Source organism: Plecotus auritus (assembly GCF_963455305.1).
Source record: "Plecotus auritus genome assembly, chromosome: 7".
Lineage (NCBI taxonomy): Eukaryota > Metazoa > Chordata > Mammalia > Chiroptera > Vespertilionidae > Plecotus > Plecotus auritus.
In genome coordinates, this window is record NC_137774.1 from 173,922,300 (window position 1) to 173,944,313 (window position 22,014).

Consider the following 22,014-nt stretch of genomic DNA (forward strand, 5'->3'; position numbering starts at 1 on the left):
TTACCTGAGCTATGCTGTGGAAAACAGCCTCCCAGGCTGAGGAGATGACTGATGTGTCAGAGGTTGGACAGCCTCCACTATCACGTCTAACTCGATGAGTTTCAAAAAAGCAGGAATAAATCTATTCATTCTGTCTCTTCTCAGATTTTTCCAGACAAGTCAGTGTATACCCGGTCACCACTGAGTCTCCCCTACTTAGTGTGTGTGCGAGCACGTGCGTGTGTATACCTTTATACACATGGCCATTTACTTTGAAGAACTGCCTCACATGATTATGGGGCTGAGTGGTCCCATGATCTGCTATGAGTTAGAGAACTAGGAAAGCCAGTGGTGAGTCTGAAGGCCCAACAACCAGGGCTGCTGATGATGTAAAGCCCAGTCTGAGAGAACATCAGCCCTCAGCGGACTGGATGATGGCCACCCACTTTGGGGAAGGAAGTTTACTTTACTGGGTCCACCAAGTCCAATGCTAATGCCACCTGGAAAGGCCCTCACAGACACAACCAGAAATAATTAACCTGATACCCCATGGCCCGTCAAGTTGATGCAGAAAATGAACCATCTCGTTAGGCACTTGTGGGAATGTTCCTTAGACTTCCATAATAGCTAACAGCTACCACTTACAAGGCACTCACTGTGCGCTGGCACTCATGCAAACACATCATACTGACTCACTTCATACACCTGACAACTTTTTAAAAAACAAATATATATTTTATTGATTTTTTACAGAGAGGAAGGGAGAGGAATAGACAGAAACATCGATGAGAGAGAAACATCGATTAGCTGCCTCCTGCACACCCCCTGCTGGGGATGTACCCGCAACCAAGGTACATGCCCTTGACTGGAATCGAACCTGGGACCCTTTAGCCCGCAGTCCGACGCTCTATCCACTGAGCCAAACCGATCAGGGCACACCTGACAACTTTTAATAAGTTAGTTGTCAAGTGACTAGCGCTCTTCCTATTTTCCAGATAGGGACACTGAGGCCCAGAGGACTTGCCTGCAGCTAAGAGATGAAGCCAAGTGGTTGGACTGGAGAGTCCTTGCTTTCAGTCACCACTGTATATTGCGTTCCCTGTGGATGGTGCTCTGATAAAATAACACTGTGCGTTTACTGAGTACCCAGCATATGGCTAGCCTTCCACCAGGCATTTTGCAAGGAGTGTCTCTGATAGTTATAACCCTGCAAATGAAGATAGATTTTTGCCCCATTTTACAGCTGAGAAAAGGAGGCCTCCATGTATTAACTACTTTGACCAAGATCACACAGCTCATGCTATTTCTGTTAAACCTTGTCATAACGTTTTGAGCCTTGTCATTACATTTTGATCTTACAATTTTTTGGAATCCATTTCACCCCTTCTCAATGAAGCGATATTTATTCTACTCCTTGGACTCGGAGCTGCCAGCCAGCAAGTGGGATGTGGTCTTGTGTATATCAGGGCCGTGGCAGGCTCCTCTGCAGGGCATCAGAGAGGTGTGAGGACGTGCAGGCTGATACTCCAGGGCTCTCCCGGGGACAACTCCCTCTAGAAGTGGAGCCTGGCTTCCAATTCTCCAATTCCTTATGATCACAACCCCAGCCCCAGGCCCCTGTGGGGACATCCATGTTCCTTCCTTTCTGGCCTCAGGGCAATGGCAGCCCCCTCACAGCCCTTGTCCGGCCACACTTCCTCCCGATGACTCATTTAACTTTGGCAAATGGTGCATCTTTTATACCTACTTTTGCCTCTTTCAATTCTCTCAAGTCTGAGTGCAGTATTCGGATGTTTCCAAGCTGGCTCCTGGTCGTCTTGATCACGAAAAACCAACGGTTACAGTGAACTGGGACATTCTGGCAGTTTGCTTTTCTCTCCAGTGCTGCCCTAATTGCAGCACTCATCGCTGGATGAGGAACATGCTTGTGGGTCTCACTCCTGCACTGGTCAGCCCGTCTCCAGAAATATGCAGCTCCATATGGTGGTCATTAACCTCCTGTGGCTGTTTACATTTCGTTAGTACTTAAAATTAGATGAAATCAAAGCTTCAGTTCATCTGTTGCATCGGGCACATCTCAAATGCTCTAGTGGCTGTTGAATTGTGCAGTGCAGATATATACCATCTCCAACATCACAGGACGTTCTGATTAAAGGAGAGATGCTAATAAACCATGGCCACCCGTGCCAGGTGGACAACGCTCTTTGTTTATATGTTGGGAGGGAGAGAGGAGGTCCAGAGCTCAGATGGGAATTCTTCCCACCTCTCTGTCCCTCAAGCCAGTGGAGGTCTCTTCATCCCTCTCCTGCCTGGTCCCTTCTCTGTGGGGTCCTGGGGCCAACAGCCCTACGTGCATGTGAGCAGGTATATTGCTTCCCCTCCAGCTGGTAAGCCACCCAGCTCTCCTAGGTCTCCACCTCGCTTTGGAGAAATACTTAGGCTGATGAGGTGATTTCCGGGTGCATGCTGACAAGGCTGGCCTGGTGGAGGAATGCAGATGGAAGTAAGTCTTTAGGGAAATGCTTGTTTGGCTTTTAGGCATTCTCATTCATGTTGCTCATAAAGTAGTTATATTGTTCTCAACTGGAGTGCCATCTGTTTCTTCTGCACCATCTGGGTCCAAAATCTGAAGCCGAAGAAATGCCCATAAATCCTTCTTGTTGGTGGCTTGTTTTTGTCACGGACATCAATATTTGGTGAAAGCAGTGTCTCTGGGACCCCGAACCAGCCATCCCTAAGGAGTTCCTGACTTCTACTTTGCTTCTTGGAACAAATGAACTTCATTAGCAATAGGCACGCTTCCTCCATGTGTCCCTGGTCTTTGTGTTGGAGTGAAAATTGAACCAAATCTCAGCACTACACGAGTCTGTTTCCAGCTGTTTTGTTGTAATCCGGGTCTTGTCAGTTTTTCCTGTCCCAGTGGTTTGTCTTTAGAGGATGATACTGAGAATAAATGTCTCCCAAGAAATGTCAGCGAATTTGAAGTCTTTAGAGTTGGTAGTTAAATCATTACCACCCTCCACTTTAAGGCAGTTGGTACAAGCTTCAGCTCACTTGATTCTCCAACAGCCCTATGAGGTAGTAGGCATCACCCCTGTTTTGCAGGTGGGGCCACCAAGTCAAGGTCCTATAGCTATTGTTATGACTCCCAGTAAAGTGTTCCTTTTTCCCTATTATCCTTGTTATTAATGGTATTTTAAGGTCAATAAGCAAAATAGGAAGTCAGTCATGGGAATTTATATGAAGATCTGGTTTTATTATGGGTGCATGAAGCAAACATTTAGGAAAGACACCCAAGGGCAGGTTGTACAGTAGAGAGCAGCCTCCTTTCACGGATCCTGGTCCTCTCCTGACTGGGCTGCTCAGCTGTCTTCAGAGTCCTCTGCAGAGCAGAGTGCCCTGCCCTGCTGAGGCATTGGGTGGGGGGGAGGGGGCCTTGGACTTTGGGAGACTTTCACAGTGTCCCTGATCCCCCAATGTCTCCAGGTTTATTTTAACAAAATTGAAATTGATTGAATGGCTATCTTGACTTTGGAGAGCCTAATACAATGAGACGATATAAACGCTGAGATCTGGAAAGAGCCTATGATAGATGAGACTATGAACCAGGACCTTTTCTAAGAGCTTTGCAGCAACCCTCGATTAATTTCCATCTACCAATTGAGAAACTGAAACTGAGCAAGTCACTTGCCCAAGGTCACGTGGTTAATAAGTGGAGAAGCTGGGATTTGAACCCATTTTAATTCCAGTCTGAGTTTCCGATCACCTCGAGCAGGTTGTCTAGGGAAAGCCCTGTTCATTGGTACAGAATTCAGATCCTGAGACTCAAGTCCATCCTAGGAGGCCATCAGGAAAGGCATTTTCTAAGCATCTCCAACAGGCATGAAGAAATTTTCCTAAAGAGAAAAGAGCATTGTAGGAGGATATGCCACTTCTAGACCTGGCCTCCAAAAAGAGTTACTCGGGAGGAGAAACCAGGATGGCGGCATAGGTAAGCACCTAAACTGCTGCCTTGCACAACAATTTCAAAACTACAACTAAAAGACAGAACGGACAACATCCAGAACCACAGGAAAGCTGGCTGAGTGAAAATTCTACAACTAGAAGGAAAGAGAAAAGCTCACAGAGAATTGGAGGTATGGCAAAGGGTCTTTGTGCACGCAGAGAGGAAGGGCGGCTGAGAGCCTGGCTGACTTTCTCTGGCAGAAGGGGGAAGGAAGCCCCCGACCGCACTGAACCTCAGTTCTGACTGCACTGAACCCCAGTTCCGGGCGAGCCTCTGGGGACCCACGCTCTTACGGGGGGAGTCTGGACTCTTGGGCAGAGACTCGGGAGCCGGGGAAGGCAGAGGTCTGAAGGAGCACGCATGCCAGTGCGCACAAAGGCTGCGGAGGTTGCCACAGGCTTTCCCTAGTGGAAGGGAGTCAGAGGCTCCTGACTGCACTGGGCCCCGGTTCTGACTGCACTGAACCCCGGTTCCAGGCGAACCCCTGGGGACCCACGCCCTTGTGGGGGGAGTCTGGACTCTCGGGCGGAGACTCGGGAGCTGGGGAAGGCAGAGGTCTACGAGTGCGTGCAAGGGCAAGGCTGACGGGAAGCCAAGACTGTCTGCTCCGCCCTGAGACTCCACCCCATCCAAGCTGAGCACAGAGGCTATTGCAATTTGGCAAGTCTAATCCTATAAGGCTGTCTCCAGCACCGAACTTCTCCCAGCATAGACACAGCTGATCCTTACAGCCAACTGGCCTGGAGGTCAATTCCTCCCAGTGATACCAACAACAATCAAGACTTAATTACAACAAGGCTGTACACACAGTCCACAAAGGGGTGCACCAAGAGTGTCCACCTCAGGTTAATTGGGGAGGCCGACCCACTGGGCCATATAGGAAACCTAGCACACAAATTTACCTTACCAACTCAGGGAAGCAGTGAAAATGCGGCGTCAAAGAAACAGATCACAAACGAAAGAAATGGAGGAAAACAAACGACTGGATATAGAATTCAAAACCACGGTTATAAGGCTTTTCAAGAATATCCTAGAAAAGGCCGATAAATATAATGAGACCCTCGAAGGTATGAAAAAGGACCAACTAGAAATTAAACATACACTGACTGAAATAAAAAATATTATACAGAGACCCAAAAACAGACTAGAGGAACACAAGAATCAAGTCAAAGAATTGAAATACAAAGAACCAAAAAACACTCAACCGAAAAAGCAAAAAGCAAAAAAAAAAAGTTGAAGATAGTGTAAGAAGACTCTGGGACAACTTCAAGCGTACCAACATCAGAATTATGGGGGTGCCAGAAGAAGAGAGAGAGCAAGATACTGAAAACCTATTTGAAGAAATAATGACAGAAAACTTCCCCCACCTGGTGAAAGAAATAGACTTACAAGTCCAGGAAGCGCACAGAACCCCAAACAAAAGGAATCCAAAGAGGACCACACCAAGACACATCATAATTAAAATGCCAAGAGCAAAAGACAAAGAGAGAATATTAAAAGCAGCAAGAGAAAAACAGTTAATTACCTACAAGGGAGCACCCATACGACTGTCAGCTGATTTCTCAACAGAAACTATGCAGGCCAGACGGGAGTGGCAAGAAATTTTCAATGTGATGAATAGCAAGAACCTACAACCAAGATTACTCTACACAGCAAAGCTATCATTCAGAATTGAAGGGCAGATAAAGAGCTTCACAGATAAGAAAAAGCTAAAGGAGTTCATCACCACCAAACCAGTATTATATGAAATGCTGAAAGGTATTCTTAAAGAAGAGGAAGAAGAAAAAAGTAAAGATAAAAATTATGAACAACAAATACATATCTATCAACAAGTGAACCTAAAAATCAAGTGAATTAAAAACCTGAGGAACAGAATAATCTGGTGAATATAATAGAATCAGGGGCATAGAAAGGGAGTGGACTGATAATTCTCAGGGGGAAAGGGGTATGGGGGGTTCAGGAAGAGACTGGACAAAAATCATACACCTATGGATGAGGACAGTGCGGGGGGAGGTAAGGGCAGAAGGTGGGGTGGGAACCGGGTGGAGGGGAGCTATGGGGGGAAAAAGGAGAAACAATTGTAATAATCTGAATAAATATTTATTTAAAAAAAAAAAAAGTTACTCATTGACCAGCATATCGCAAATTCCCATATCTGTGAAACGAGAGTGCCCCTTTTCCCTCAAAACTAATGGAGGGCTTTCCACTGTAGACACCTACAGAAGTCTCAGATCAGAGACTTCATGTTACAGTTCTTTGTTTTCTTGAAAGCAGAAAGGATTAAAAACTTCAAGTCAAGCAGCTGTGTGAACATGTAGCTGACTACCCACATCCAGGTTAATAAATGTTCCGTAAAGCTGTCAGTGGACTATGGAGAACAGGTACCAACTCCATAATAAGGCAGCTGGGAAGCACTTCACTTAAATTTATAGATACTCAGCTGTGGGTTTTTTTGGGGGGGCAGGGTGGGTCCATGAACCTGCAAAATTGTACGCTACATTTTGGGTAGATGTGTATATGCACACTTTTTTCAATAGAGTTTCAAAGGGATCCGTGACCCCTAAACATTTAATTATGACTATGAAGACCTTTCATTACATTACTTACGTGTAGCTCTTCTGGGAGATCCAATGGCAGCTATGAAAGCATCGGTCTTACGAGTTTTAGGGGCCATCATGACCTGTGTCATTTTCACTTTGCTAATTTTCTTTGCGTGGATAAAGAATGGATTCAAATAAGACTTTCTACTGCATATATTTACAGACTGGATTTTTCCATCTACCACATGGAGACTTTTTCATTGAGCCTGTCAAAGAGCACCCCCAGGCCGAGGGCGAGTACCACCCACACATCGTCTACAGAAGGCAGAGGAAGGAGCCAGCCTGCGGATTACAGGGTATTGTGACTGAAATCTCCTCACTGGGTTGAGGAGCTTGTTTTGTTCTGTTATTGTTTTATTCCAACATGACCTGGTCTCTTTTAAATCTGTTATTTCCTCCCCATTCTGTTGGCAAGAAGTATGCACCCTTGTGTAAGTCTTTTCAGTTCCCTGTAAGTCTCTTCGTATTCTTAATGGAAAAGGAAGGGGCAGTTCCTACATCCTTGCCACGTTAGTTGAAGACACTCCTATGATATTCAGAGTGGTGAATTGGTTAAAAAAAAACACCACTTTCCTGAACCCCTTGAGCAGTGGTCGGCAAACTCATTAGTCAACAGAGCCAAATATCAACAGTACAATGATTTAAATTTCTTTTGAGAGCCAAATTTTTTAAACTTAAACTTCTTCTAATGCCACTTCTTTAAAATAGACTCACCCAGGCCGTGGTATTTCGTGGAAGAGCCACACTCAAGGGGCCAAAGAGCTGCATGTGGCTCGAGAGGAAGCCACTGCCTTAGAGGAAGATTAATTAAAGGAAAATGAATTTCAGTATCAGCAATGTTGTCATACATTCGCGTGGAATAGTATCAGACAGCTTGTCATATCTGCATATGGAACGCAGATTTAAGTGTGTGATGATGCTGATGATGTGTGAAGAGAAACTGAAAAAATATCAACACATTATCAGACGATGAAATTAGCTCAGCTTCTTTCAGGTGCATTTGTTTCTAGTTCGCCGAGGTTCGTCCCTGCCCCTAAGCCCCTGGGATGACCTTGCACTAAACAGTTTCAGGTAGCTTTCAGAGATAAATGGATCCAGGCTATTTCCTTGCAACTCCCTCATTCTCTTTAATGTGTGGGAGATAATAGTTTATACATAAGGTACCATTGGAAATTGGGACATTTTCTTTAATATTGTATAGTTCATCCTTTCTTCATAGATTAAAAAATAATGGGCTAGGGAGACAGTTAATAAAAGGAACCCATGATATTCTTTATGTCTTAAGAATTTGAAAACCATAGACATCAAAGGGAAAATAGGTAGATGATGAAGGAATCAGGGAAGGTGGATTCTAATAGGGTTGAAGGGAACTCAGAACTTGACCTTTGTCAGTGGGATAAATGAAAGGAAATTGAAAGAACAAGGGACTTCTCTATAGACTTCACCCTGACCCTATGAGAGATGGCAACTTTCCTGGGAGTTTCTTCAGTAATCTTAGCAGAGTATGTAAGCAACAGAAACTTTTGAGTCTAGGATGTTTTCTGTACACAAAAATATACAGCTGCTTGAATTCCTCAACTTTAGTAAGATATTGCAACTTTGTCCTAAATTAGGTAATTTCCTGTCTAAATCTCCTTCTAGCAAGTATCAAGAGAAGGGAAGAGACGTGCTGTCTGGCTAATTTGATGGATAAAGGAACCAATCCAGATAACTTAGTCTCCATGGGAATTTTTAGGACTCAGTTTATCATCAATTCAATCACCTGGATAATTACCCAATTTCTGTTCTACATTGGATGGTAGATAACACTTTGTGTGTGTGATTCAATATTTCTTAGATCACTAGGTAATCAATTTGGCAGAGAGAGGTCCTAGGGCAGTGAGTGGATTTGGCTAGATAATTGCTCTGTGAAATCAGTTATGCTATTCCTCATCCACCCACCTTGAACACCATCTCTGCCTTAATAACTTCCATGTTGAGGTAGAGTTGATTAATAACGAATGGAGAAGAGCATGCGTTTAGTCATAAAGACAGAGAGATGGATGGGGTTTACAAATGCCATGCTCCCGTTAGGTCTCATACAATACCACAGTTATAAAGCTTGCCACACCCTTTTCCATTATTGTCCTTCTAGGCCAACCTTAAGACTTAGCCACTTCCAGTTCTATGAAACCTTCTTTGAGTAATCCCACCTTGGAGCAATCTTTGCATTACGAATCTCTCCATACACAGCATCTAAAAGAAGCTTGTCCCACTTGAACAGCTCTGTTGGAAGGACCTTTGAGAGTGTAGCCTCCTTTTTTTCCACCAAAGAAGCACTTGTGGTTCAGAGAAGGGAGTGAATTTTTCAAAAGATTCAAGGTAGTTGGTGTTCAGAATATAGTCAAGCTCAGAAGTCAAGATCCTATTAGATCTCGGGCTTTATATTCCTTCATATTTATTCCTTAACTCTTCCTTTGAATATAAACTTGGTTTGAGCAACTGTCTTGAAAGCCCCATTTGAGTAGGAACTCCCTCCCCAAATAGTATGTAACATAATGTTAGGAGCAAAGTAGAAATTCAGTAAATAATTGACATGAAACTATGAATGATTCATAGCCAAGCAGATGAAACTAGAAAATACTAGCTTCCAATATCCTATATAATAAAAGGCTAATATGCAAATTGACGTAACGACTGGTTGCTCAACGCAGGAGCTGCCCCACAGGGGGAGCGCTGCTCAGCCAGAAGCCGGGCTCATGGCTGGCGAGCACAGTGGTGGTGGCAGAAGACTCTCCTGCCTCTGCAGCAGCGCTGAAGATGTCCAACTGACGGCTTAGGCCTGCTCCCACGAAGCCATCAGTTGGACATCCCCTGAGGGCTCCCGGACTGCAAGAGGGCGCAGGCCGGGCTGAGGGACCTCTCCCCCAACCCCAAGTGCACGAATTTTGTGCACTGGGCCTCTAGTATGTAACATAGAAGGAAAAAAGAAAGGTGGGTTTGCTGGCTGCTGAGGAAGCCTCAACCCTGCTCTTAAGGTCTTTCGACCGATTATCAGTTGTTTGTGACCATCTCCCTTCCTAAAATGATCCGTGGGATTAAATGCTGGAACGACAGCAAGAGATTCAAGAATACTCTAATGTGCTGTGAACACTCTTAAGGTATACGTGACATTCGGAATTTTAAGAACTTCATAAATTGAAACGAACTTGGTCTGGCTGCACCAGGTAACGGCAGTGTTCGTCCACCACGTTACCTGCAGGGATAATGGCACTAACTGACCGTAGCCATGTCATTAGCCAACATCCAGGTACACCTCGTTCTTAGGTCAGTTGGTGTTTCGAGAGTAAATTACTATGATTATATCAAGAAAGCTCGCCTTATGTAAAGCATTCCGACTTTGTAATGTTCAAAGCAGGAACACCCTTGGTGTTGAAAAAATATGTATTTTAAAAGTATTCAAGTACTTCAGGAGAGAATATATCCATTACTTTCCCCTAAAGTATGTCCCTTCAGTTATATTTATTTCCCACATAGAAGGGTACCCAGGAATTCTACAATAATTATTTTATCAATATAGCCTAGTTCTTTTTTCCCCCCTCAGGATTTTATGGTGATGCTATTTTGTTATAGATTTGATCAGTTTGAACTAATATTTCTCAACTTGTATGCTAGCTCTGTTTGCTTTCTGAACCTCATGTTTGCCAACTCTTGCCAAAGTTCTTGTTTTCTTCAACTTTCTGGACTCTATGTTAAATGATGGGAAAATACAGCCTGACTGAATGAAATCTAGAGCAAATTTCAAAACTTCATTCAATATTAGCTTTTTTTTGGCAAGGATGTATCACACTGGGGCTTGCGTGACTTTTAAATGGAAGTGTCTGGGGGAACTTGGTTTTAGGAAGCTGGGGAAGAGGAGTTAACACTAGTCAGCTAGTTAACACTAGTCAAGTGACAATAGCAGCAGGGTCAGCTATGGCCAAAAGGGGTTCAGGCAGGTCAGATCAGAGTCTGGGGTTTCATGCATCAAGACTGCAGGCTAGAAACACAGGGTCAGGTTCCTGGCACGTATTTCTGTGTTCAAGCTGTATTCATTTATTCAACAAATATCGATTGTGTATCTTCTGGATGTCTGGTACTCTCCTAGGTTGTGTGGGTAAAGCTGTGATAGGTTATGTTCTCGGTCGGAAGAACTGTCAGCCTGGATACAGGACATGGGTGAGTAGGGACCCAGCCCTGGCCTTATATTTATAATATACGGTAAGGCTGTGAAGAGCAATGGAGTCTTAATGCCTGTATTAGATTTTTTTTTTTTTTTTTTTACTTTTTGTTATTCTATATTATGTTTGTGCCGGATGTGTAGCTGTAATTTGTTCATTTTCTTTGCTGTGGTACTCCATTGTGCCTCTTTCCCTTTATCCTATGAATGGATCTGAATTGCTTGCAGTTTGGGGCTATTATCCATTCATTATGTAGCAAAGACCCTCCGTGTGTGTGTGTGTGTGTGTGTGTGTGTGTGTGTGTGTATGTGTGTTAGAGCACAGGTTCACTGGGATTTCAAAGGTATATACACTGAGTGGCCAGGTTATTATGATCTCTGAATGCATAATAATCTGGCCACTCAGTGTATATCCTATATAATAAAAGGCTAATATGCAAATTGTCCCCTCAACCAGGAGTTGGACCAGCAGGCAGGCCAGCCAACCGCCCATGTCCCCTCCACCTGGTCAGGCTGGCTGGACCCCACCCATACATGAATTCATGCACTGGGCCTCTAAAATATATATATATCTGAGTGGCCAGATTATTATGTGTTCAGAGGTCATAATAATCTGGCCACTCAGTGAACACAGCAGTGTAATAAAGTCCATGTCGCGTAGGCTATGTGCATCTATGACTTTACCAGATGCTGCAGAATTGCTTTCCAGAGTTGCCATTCCAAAGCAGCGAACGAGGGTTTCCACGGTTCCATACTCTGTCCACGCCTTGGTAGTCTCACTTTGCCAGTGTGGTAGATGTGAAGTGGTATTTCCCCGTGCGTAATGTTGAAGCTACGTGTATCCCGTTGTGAAGTTGGGCCCCAAATCTGTGCCTTGTGGCTCTAGATTCTCCATGAGTTGTCTTCTTCCCTGTACCCTTGGAGAGCCAAGTTCAGGTGTGCTTACTTGTTTCTTTGTTTTCTGGTTCACTTTTTCACTTAGCGCCTAACCTGACTTTCCACCTGTGTGGTTCCTAAGTTGGCTCTTTTCTCCAGAGCACAAGTAGGGAGGAGCAGATGCCCGCCCAGCAGCTGGCTTCAGACCTCAATCGGTCTTCTGCCAGAGAAGCAGGATTAGTAAGACATTTGTGTTAAGGGGTTTCCCGCAGGAGATTGCTTCACGTGATGGTGCGGGCTGGCGCGGCCAATCCAAAATCTGTGGGCGGCCCTTCAGGAAGCACAGGCTGCAAGTCGCAGGCCGGGCAGAAGCAGCTGAGTTTCTTCTGGAAGCCTCAGCTCTGCTCTAAAAGTCTTTCAACTGATTGAATCAGGCCCAGGCGATGATCAAGAGCTTCTTTACCCACGGTCAGCCGGTGATGGGCTTTGATTACACCTACGAAATATCTTCACAGCACCACCCAGATCGGTGTTGGGTTGAATAACGGGACTGCAGCCTAGCCAGTTGGTATATAAAAAGGTCATGATCACACGGCATCTTTTGCTTTTCTCTCTGAATTTATTTTTCATTTTCCTATTTTTGTCTTCTGAACAGTCCCCTCTCTCCCCACCTACCTTTTTATGTTTTAAACATTGGTAGGGGCTTAATACTGGGAGAGTTTTTTTAGAGTCGCTAGTCTACCATATTGCAAGAAATCAAAGCCTTGAGTGGGTTTATTATACAAGTCACCTGGAAATTTTTGAGTTGCCTTTTAAATGGCATGCACAGGCATTAAAGATGAACAATGTTAAATATGATAGTAACATTAACAATAGCTCATTAGAATTAATTAGTGTATCAGATCACTAATCTGATACAGGATGGGGGATTATTTGTAGTTTTGTTATGATTTCATGGCAATCCAGTTAGTTGAAAATTTGAAATGACCACCATACTCCATATTGAGTCTAAAATACACTATTAGTTTTCCTTGGTTCACGGCAAATTTCCTTGGTACAACCTGCCTGAGACTTGCCTTGAATTTCTTGATTGCCTAATAGTCTTGTGGTTGTAGCCACTCCCTAATGATGCACACTTTGCTACGAGGCAGTTAACATTTTAATCGGTGTTCTGCACTTTTTATTTTTGCTTTTATTAGGGTGGTGTATGGTTTTTGATTACCTGCTGTCATAACGGGTGGGAGGTTGGCTAGGTGCTTCAAGCGTTTACCAATAAGAGTGTTGGAAGGAACCTGGGGCACTATTTAATGTGTGGGCATATGGGAGGATAAAATGGTGATGTTTGCTTTGTAAAGTCCAAGACCACGACATCGGAACTCAGAGCACCCGGCAGCTCAGCACACTTGCTCTGTATCCCCGAGCTACTCACTTCTCCAGCCCGAGCCTTTACTCCTTCCCTGGACCTCGCCTCAGGAACTCCTTCCTGTGCATCTCCTCAGCACTCGGCAGTCCTTACCTCTGTTCCTTGGTCATTTCAGCTGCAAGGTGTCCATCCCCAAACAGGAAGCAGCTTCCTAGGAGGCATCGCATCTGCTCCGCTTACCTCCTCCAGCTGCGCTGCGCTGAGCACATGCTGTCAGCAGCCAGGGCTGCCCAGAAGGGCAGGTAGAGTTTGGAAAGGCAGAGACACTGGGGCGTGATGCTAAGCTGGGAAGGGGATTTGGATCAATCTGGGCAAAGGATCAGTTTCAGGGAAAAGAAGTTTCTCTGGTAGGACAGGAAATCCTAAGTCTGCAGTCATGCTGTCTGAGCTGTTAGTTATCTGATCTATTGCACTCCCCATAACTCTGCAGGGAAATGGACAAGTATCTTGATGAGTCATAGCTCCTCGCTTTGTCCTTGGTCATTCAGTGCTTCCGTGTGCCTTGGGTGGAGACAGAAAGAGACTTATCCTACTTTATTTTATTTTTTAAATGTATTTTTATTGATTTTAGAGAGGAAGGAAGAGGGAGAGAGAGATAGAAACATCAGTGATGAGAGCGAATCATTGATCAGCTGCCTCCTACACAACCCACACTGGGGATGGAGCCTGCAATCCAGGCATGTGCCCTGACCAGGAATGGAACTGTGACCTCCTGGTTCGTAGGTTGATGCTCAACCACTGAACCACGCTGGCTGGGCTCCAATTCTTTTCAAAACATTTATTTTATTTTATTTATTTATTGTGAGAGAGGAAGAGAGAGAAACAACGATTTATTGTTCCACTTATTTATGCCTTCATGGATTGATTCTTATATGTGTCTTGACAAGAATCAAGCCTACAGCCTTGGCATATCGGGACGATGCTCTAACCAACTGAGCTACCTGGCCAGGGCTGGTTTATCCTGTTCTGACCAACCTTCTGGCTTCCTCCTGTTGCCTGCAGAGACCTGAGATGGCGCCCGATCTGTCCTTTGCACCTGGTCTGCTCATCCTTGGAGCCACCAGTGGCCCTAACAGGACAGTGCTCTTGCCCCTAAAAAATAAATAACTCAGCCTCTAGCTTCAAAGCCCTGTCTGGCAAACAAACCCCTGGTGTGGTTTTTCTGCTTTTGTCCACGTCTGCCATCGACCCACATTCCCAAGTCCTGTCGTTTCGGCCTTCTAAACAGTTTCTAAATTGTCTGCCTTTCCAGTGCATTGCTGTGCCTGAGCCTCATAACCTTTCACTTGGATTATTGCAAAATCCTCTTATTGGTCTCCTCTCCCTTGACCTCCCCCGTTAGAAGTCAGAGAACTATTTCCAGACCACAAATCTGCTTGTATCTTTCCCATGCCCAGCGCCTGTCAGCCGGCCCCAGGACGAAGCCCGGTGTTTAATAAGCTGTAGGAACGCCTTCTTGGTGCGACTCCTGCCTCTTTCTCGTTTCATCTCTTATCACTCCAGGCACAGCCTGTGCCCTGCTGAACAGGTCGTGAGCACACAGAGGAAATGCTGTTCATTTCCTCTCGCCCCTGCACTTAGGGTCCTTCTGCCGGAAACCCATTCCCTCCCAGGGCTTCACTGACTTCTCCGTGGGACTCTCCTGTGGCTGCCTTTGGAAAGCTTCGCGACTGCCCCTCAGCCTGCATTAGAGGCCTCTCCCGTGACTCTTAGCACAGCTACTCCCCCTGCCACAGGCGTTGTTAGGAGTGTCTGTTTGTGTCCCTCTCTGGGCAGGAAGCTCAACAAGGAAAAGAATCATGTCTGCTCATTCACAGGTGTGTCTCCAAGGACGGGCAGATTCCTGGCCAGCAGAGGACCTCAAAAATGTTGAGCTTACAAGTGCTGAACTCATGATCTATGATGCATTGGTAGCTCATTAGTTGTCGTTTGGTAGCTACTATATATACTTATATTTAACGATGTGGGTGTCAGTATATACTTAAATTTTACCTACGTGGAGCCAGTTTAACCCATGAGAATATTCACACTTTCCTGAAGAAATGTAGAGTCTACAATGATGCCTTGCTGTTGAGGAGGAGAAATAAGAGACAAACGTGGCAACGATTGGGACCTGTGGCCTGAGGTTGCAGCTGAAAATGACTACTGCCAATTCTTACTTTGGAAAAAATAAGTGGATGGATGATGGGTGGGTAAATGGATGGGTGGGTGGATGGATGGGTGGGTGGATGGATGGGTGGGTGGGTGGATGGGTGGGTGGGTGGATGGGTGGGTGGGTGGATGGGTGGGTGGGTGGTGGGTGGATGGGTGGGTGGGTGGATGGGTGGGTGGGTGGATGGGTGGGTGGGTGGATGGATGGGTGGGTGGGTGGTGGGTGGGTGGGTGGTGGGTGGATGGGTGGATGGGTGGGTGGGTGGATGGATGGGTGGGTGGATGGATGGACAGAAGGATACATACATAAGAGCAAGCAAGTGGCATTCATTTACTCAACAAGCTCTCACCTGGGCCAGGTGCAGTGCTAGGCGGTGGGAGGCAGTGGTGAGCGGCACATCCGCCCAGGCAGCAGTGCGGAGACAGGCCCGAGGCAGCCCTCAGGTGGGAAGGGCAGATGTGCTCCCTAGGAGGATAAAGAGGGGCAGATGCCTCGGAAGGTGAGCAGGCAGGGAGGCCAGAAGGCCAGGCCAGCAGCTGCAGCCACACTGCACACCGGGCTGGCGTCTGAGCCTGGGGCACACATGGTCTGCAGCCTCCAGTGGGCGTGGGGAACAGATTCTGAGCCATCCACCAGGCCGATTTCTGGCATCCTAGGGGGCCTCCTGTGAGGGCCCCTCCTCTGTGGACTGCCAGGGGAGGACTGATGAGCGTCCCTTTCCCAGGCACACTCTGCACTTGGATGGACGTGGCCCCTAGTTGCCTTCTCCCTTCCCTCCTACACTTTCCCTCCTTCCCTGCCTCCGAGGTGCTCCTCCATGTGACTCCCTCAGGGCCTTGTACTCACTGTTCCCCGTTTCCTCCCTGGAACCTCCTCCCCAGGTTCCTTCCTGGCTCACTCTCTCACACCCCTCAGGCTCAAATCACCCGAACAGAGAGCCTTCCATGGCCATCCTTTAAGCCAGCTTTCCCTTGGTCACTTTGTAAACCATTTATCCTGCTTTGTTTCCCCCCCCCACCACTTGTCACCATCTCATGTGATTTTGTCTATTTGTTTATTGTCTTACTAGAGGCCCGGTGCATGAATTCATACACCAGTGGGGTCCCTCGGCCTGGCCTGCAGTATCGGACCGAAATCGGCTCTCCAACATCCCCCGAGGGGTCCCGGATTGCAAGAGGGTGCAGGCCAGGCCGAGGGACCCCTCTGGTGCAGGATTAGAGCCAGGGAGGGATGCGGGAGGTTGGCCAGCTGGGGAAGGACTGCAGGAGGGCTCCAGGGCATGTCCGTCCCATCTCGCTCAGCCGGACCCCAGCAGCAAGCTAACCTACCAGTCGGAGCGTCTGCCCCCTGGTGGTCAGTGCACGTCATAGCGAACGGTTGAGTGGCCTTAGCATATCATTAGTATATTATGCTTTGATTGGTTGAACAGACGACCAGACACTTAGCATATTAGGCTTTCATTATATAGAATTATCTATTGAGCCCCAACTGGAACATAAGCTTCCTGAAGGCAAATGCTTCCTCTCTTTTGTTCTCTGCTGCATCCCCACCATCTAGGGCAGCGCCTGGCACAGTGGGCACCTGGTGAATGAGTGAGTGAGTGAGTGAGTGAGAAATGAATGACCCACAGCTTCACTCGTGGTTCTCCTGTTGAACCTTTATCCTGTTTCCAGGAGTGGACTCATCTTTGTATCCTAAGAACAAGCCCAGTGTCGGGCGCATAGTTGGTTGTTTGGTAAATGTTTGTCTATTGAACAGGAGGGTGATGTGTGTTCGCGGCAGGTCCTGCAGGTGCCAGGGGACATCCACCACACCTGGACGAGGGGCTGAACGCTCCACGCGTCCTCAGAGCCACTGAGGCTCAGGGATGTGTGCATCTGGCAGTGCTTCCCGGTAGCTGTGGCTGGTCGCACCGCTGGGCCAATGCCCTGCTGGGAAGACAGAAGCTCCACCCCACACTGTCCCCCTTCTCTGCAGCAGCTGAAAGTCTCATAAATACCGTAAGATTGTTTCTTTGTGGGGAAGGAAGTTTACTGGTTATTTTGAAATCAAATATTTGAGGAAATTATCAGAGCACTTGAGGCTCTAAATCTTCTCCAAAGGCAGAGAAGCAGGTCCCCAGGGGACTTTCTGGGCCAATTAGCCAAGAACTAGACCCTTTGGGAATTTGGTTTCCATTGGTTTGTGTGTCATTGGTTGACCTTCCTGCAGGCAATAATAATTTGGTGCTTTCTGTGGGCCAGACACTCAGGGGCACAGCTCTGAACCTGCCAAGTGGGACTGTCATGGTCCATAATCTAGTGGGAAGAGAACTGAACCAAAAATTAATTTTGAAAGTATGTATGGGCATGGTGACGAGTGCCGGAGGGGTGTGTAGCGGGGGACTTGACGCGATGGGGAAGGTTAGAGAAGGCCTCCCTGGGGTACGCCACAGACTGGTTCAGGCACCCAGGGCGCTACTTTTCCTGAGATCACTTCTACGGACTGTCCAGCCCTCGAGGAATGGGGCCTATTAGGGATTGAGTTGTGTTGCCCCCAAACTCATATGTTGAAGTCCTAACCCACAGCAGCTCCGTATGTGAGTGAACTTACAGATGGCATCGTTACTGAGGTACGCATATTAAAATGAGCCCGGCAGGGTGGGCCCCAAGCCAATATGACGGGTGTCTTTAAAAGGAGAGCACATGTGGGCACAGGCCTGTGCAGCGGAAGCCATGTGAAGACAGGGAGAGGGTGGTCATCGGCAGGCCAAGGAGAGGGGCCAACTGCAGGCATCGTGATCAGGTCACGAGTTGTGGGTGTGTCTGCTCTGTCACCTGGAGTCGGAGCATCCAAGGAAAGAAGTGGCCGTCCAGAAACTGAGTCTGGACCCCAGATCCCTAATTGTGGGAAGGGAGAGAGGTGAGAGTCCAATGTTGTAGCAAGGTTAGAGGGCCTACTTACGCAGGCAGTGCGCTCTCTCTCTCTCTCTCTCTCTCTCTCTCTCTCTCTCTTTCTCTCTCTCTCTCTCTCATACACACGTTGTTCTCTGAAATGTGGGGCTTAGTTAAAAAGACTCCACATATATTTGAGTGATATCAAATACAGTGGTTCAGGACCTCATTTTTTAGCTAAATTCAGCCCAAGAGGTGTGTGTGTTTGTGTGTCTATGTGTGTATTTATATGTAGAGTGTGTGTTTATGTGTATGGATGTATGTGTGTATGTATTCCCATGTAGAGTGTGTGCTTATGTAGTAAGTGTGTTCATGGGGTACGTGTGGGTGCCTTTAACACACGCGTTGTGCACTGCTGGCTCGGGAGACAGCCAGCTCGCTGCTGCGCTGCGCTGTGCTGACTCGGGATTTTAAGGAGGCTCTTCCCATCCCGGGAGTGTGCCATGCTGAAAGCCCTCAGGACAGAGGAGCTCTTTGTTTAACTTACCCGAGCCCAGGCCCCTCAGAAGAAGGCTCCCGGGCTGAGCGCCGTGCTAATAATAGTGCCATGGCCTCCCTGCCAGCACCCACCAACCCTGGCTGCACTTCTGAGGGAGTCGCTGCTGGATTTACACAGAAAGGGGCTCCTCTCCATGAAGTGCCCCCCCCCCTCCACTGCACCCCTCACAAAGCACTGCGTGGCCAGCCCTGCTCACAGCTGCTCAGGAGCACCAGCCTTGGCCGTGAGCGCCTCTCCCAGGGGGTCAGCAGGAGCGCTGGCTCTGAGGACTGTCTCCCTTGGCAGGTGCTCAGCTCTGCCCTGCACATCCACTGGCGTCTGCGACCAAGGCCTCTCCCCACCAAAGCAGGGCCTGACCTCCTGAGAGAGGAGAGCCCCCCCGGACCCCCCTCTCCTCCTCCGCTCTGCAGGGCGCAGCCTCCTTTGCTCTCAGTTCTCCTGGAACACGCAGGAGCTGTCAGGTTGAGAGAATCAAAGGCACGTTTAATCCGCATGCCTGGCTCTGGGGCAGCCCCCCCCACCCCCCACCCCCCCGTGGGAGGCAGACCGCTGGCCAGGGGAGAGGGGAGCAGAGGCCCACTGGTCAGAGATGTCCCTGCTTTAGGCCTGAGTAGCAGAAGGTCAAGCACAGCCCCCGGGGACAGCAGGGGTATCCCGCTCAGGGTCTGGATTAGACAATGAACAGGGCCGGGGTGAGAGCATGTGCCAGCAAGGGGAGAGACCTTTACCAAACCCCCATGTGGCTGCAACTCACACACCTCCCCCTGCACCCTTCTGGGGGAAATTCTCTGGGAGTGCAGTCTCAAGGGGTGGCTCTGGTGATCAGGTCTGTGCCCACGGTGAGGCCTCCGCGGTGGAGCCAGGGGCAGCTTTAAGTTCCCACTAAATGGCCGACCTGGGGCAACTGACTGTTCTCCTCCTCCTCTTCCTTCCTGCTTCCATTTTCTCCTCTGCAAACTGTGGGTGATGCACGTTTCATACTAGGGTGGGGCGGGGTGGGGCGGGGTGGGGCAGTGGGAGCTCCCAGCTCCTGAGCTCTGGGACTTGTGTTCTGGCCTCTTCTTTTTTAAAAAATTACAAAAATGTATTTTTATTGATTTCAGGGAGGAAGGGAGAGGGAGCGAGAGATAGAAACATCAATGACAAGAATCATTGATCTGCTGCCTCCTGCATGTCCCACACTGGGGATCAAGCCCGCAACCCGGGCATGTGCCCTGACCGGGAATCGAACCCTGGCCTCCTGGTTCACAGGTCGACACTCAACCACTGAGCCACACCGGCCAGGCTAGGACTCTTTTCTACCATTAGTTTGTTTGGAAAAGTTTTATTTAACAGTTGTAATCAAATTGGGTTTAAATTTTTAAATTAAAAGAAATAATATGTATTATTTTTACTAAGAAAATATAGAATAATATAATGAAGAAAATAGAAATTGTTCATAATCATATCACCAACATAAGCACTATTTGTGGGTATTTTACTTATCTTCTATAATATGACATATAAGCATGACAGAATAATTTAATTAATACTGTATTAATACAAATATAATACACTATAATATATAATGAAGCACACAATTAAGTGTGCAAAATTTTTCTGCAAAACTTGTTGTAACATTTCCCCCAGTTATTAAAAGCTATTTCAAAACAATTTTAAGGATTGCTTAAAACTCCTTGATTAGATCAAATTTCCCTAGTTTACACATTTAGGTTTTTTTTCAAAATTTTGTTATAGTAAAACTCTATATGATTATTAGTCTTGTGCTGCAAATTTTGCCCACATCTTAAAATATTACCTTAGATTAGGTTTCTATAAATGAATTACTGGAAATATTTCCAAGTATTCCCAAAAAGGCAATTTATAGTTCTAAAGCAACATATAAAAGTACCCACTTATATTCTAACCAGCATTGAGTAATATATATATTTTAATCTCTAATTTTATATGCAAAACATCTTTTCTCATGAGTGCTCTAATTACTACGTCCTTGAATATAAATATGCACATTTGTAACTTAAGATTCAAATGCATTACTGCTTCTAAATATGCACATTTGTAACTTAAGATTCAGAGTCATTGACTCAAATGCATTACTGCTTCTAAATATGCACATTTATAACTTAAGATTCGGAGTCATTTATTCAAATGCACTACTGCTTCTGGCTCCTGGTGTGTGGGCAGACATCACTAATCTACCACAGCACTCCATCCTGCTCCGTCTGGATGCAGTCCTAGACTATTTCGCAATGCAGCTGCAGCCATCACCACTACCAGCCTGTCTGAGTTGGAGCATGAAATTATATCTTTCTGACGTCTTTCCAGAAGGACACATTCTCTGATACTAACAGTAAGGCTGAATCGTTTTAAAATCCTGTTAAATCTCATGTACTTGTGGAATAATTTATAGTCTTGTTCATAACACACAGTCTAATAAGACGCAATCTTAACATTCCTAGGTCAGGGTCACGGGCCATCTGCAGGCTTCTGGCGTCTTTCTCCTGAGCAGCCTGTGCTAGGGCAGAACATCGTATTCCCATCACTAGATCTGCCCTCCTGACCGGCCTCAATTCTGGATCTGTCAGCACAGTCCTTGAGCGATGCTTGCTCATGACTGCCTTCCCTGACCTAGGACTTGACCCCTCATCTTAGTAGACATCCCTCCCCTCTTTTGGACCTGGATTCCATGCCCCACCCTCTCTTGCTTCACTGTCACTCAGACCTTTCAAGGCATTAGATAAGGGCCATCTGTGAGCCTATCTGAGTGAAGTTAGGGTTGCAGGACAAAGAGCGGGAGCTTCTGTATGTACATCTGTCTTAAACACTCACTGTACTGTCGAGGAAATCAAGTAATAGGTGGAGGGGAAACAAAATAATTAATAATAATAATGAAAAATAAATTGCTATGTAGTAGATGCACGATATTGCGCTAAATTCTCTACAAATATCATGTATTTAATTCTCCCAGTAGCACTGCGAGGCCGTTTTTAATACTAACCCTCTATTCCTGTTTATTGGTGAGTAAACTGAGGCAGGGCAGACATCTCCCAGCCAGTTTGTCTGTCGGACTCCTGGGCTGTGAGCCATTATGCTCGACCCTTCGACTGTCTCTGTGAAGGTGGAGCCCTCTCCATGGCTGAAGGGCTTCAGGAAAACGATGAGGTTGTCCCGGAGGAGTGCAGTTCAAGGACTGTGCAAGAACTGCCTGACTTTCACGGCCGCAGTGAGCAATTTGTTCAGATCTATCAGTGGAGTTAATGGCATCACACCAGCGTGGGGAGCGGTACATGAGTGGGGGCCCCCAGTGAAGCAGCCGGCTGTCTTTTGTCTTTGGACACGCGCGTCCTG

General features: G+C 46.8%; 1 protein-coding gene across 2 annotated transcripts in view; it reads left to right on the forward strand.

The window, feature by feature from the left end:
* Window positions 1–22,014, forward strand: part of ADAMTS12 (ADAM metallopeptidase with thrombospondin type 1 motif 12) — a gene marked incomplete at both ends in the record, with an annotated part of 199,821 nt that overhangs the window by 60,411 nt on the left and 117,396 nt on the right. For both annotated transcript variants that reach the window (XM_080682502.1, XM_080682503.1), the window contains one exon: window positions 6,749–6,881. In XM_080682502.1, coding sequence (XP_080538628.1) covers window positions 6,749–6,881 — 133 coding nt within the window. The remainder of the gene's footprint in view (window positions 1–6,748; window positions 6,882–22,014) is intronic.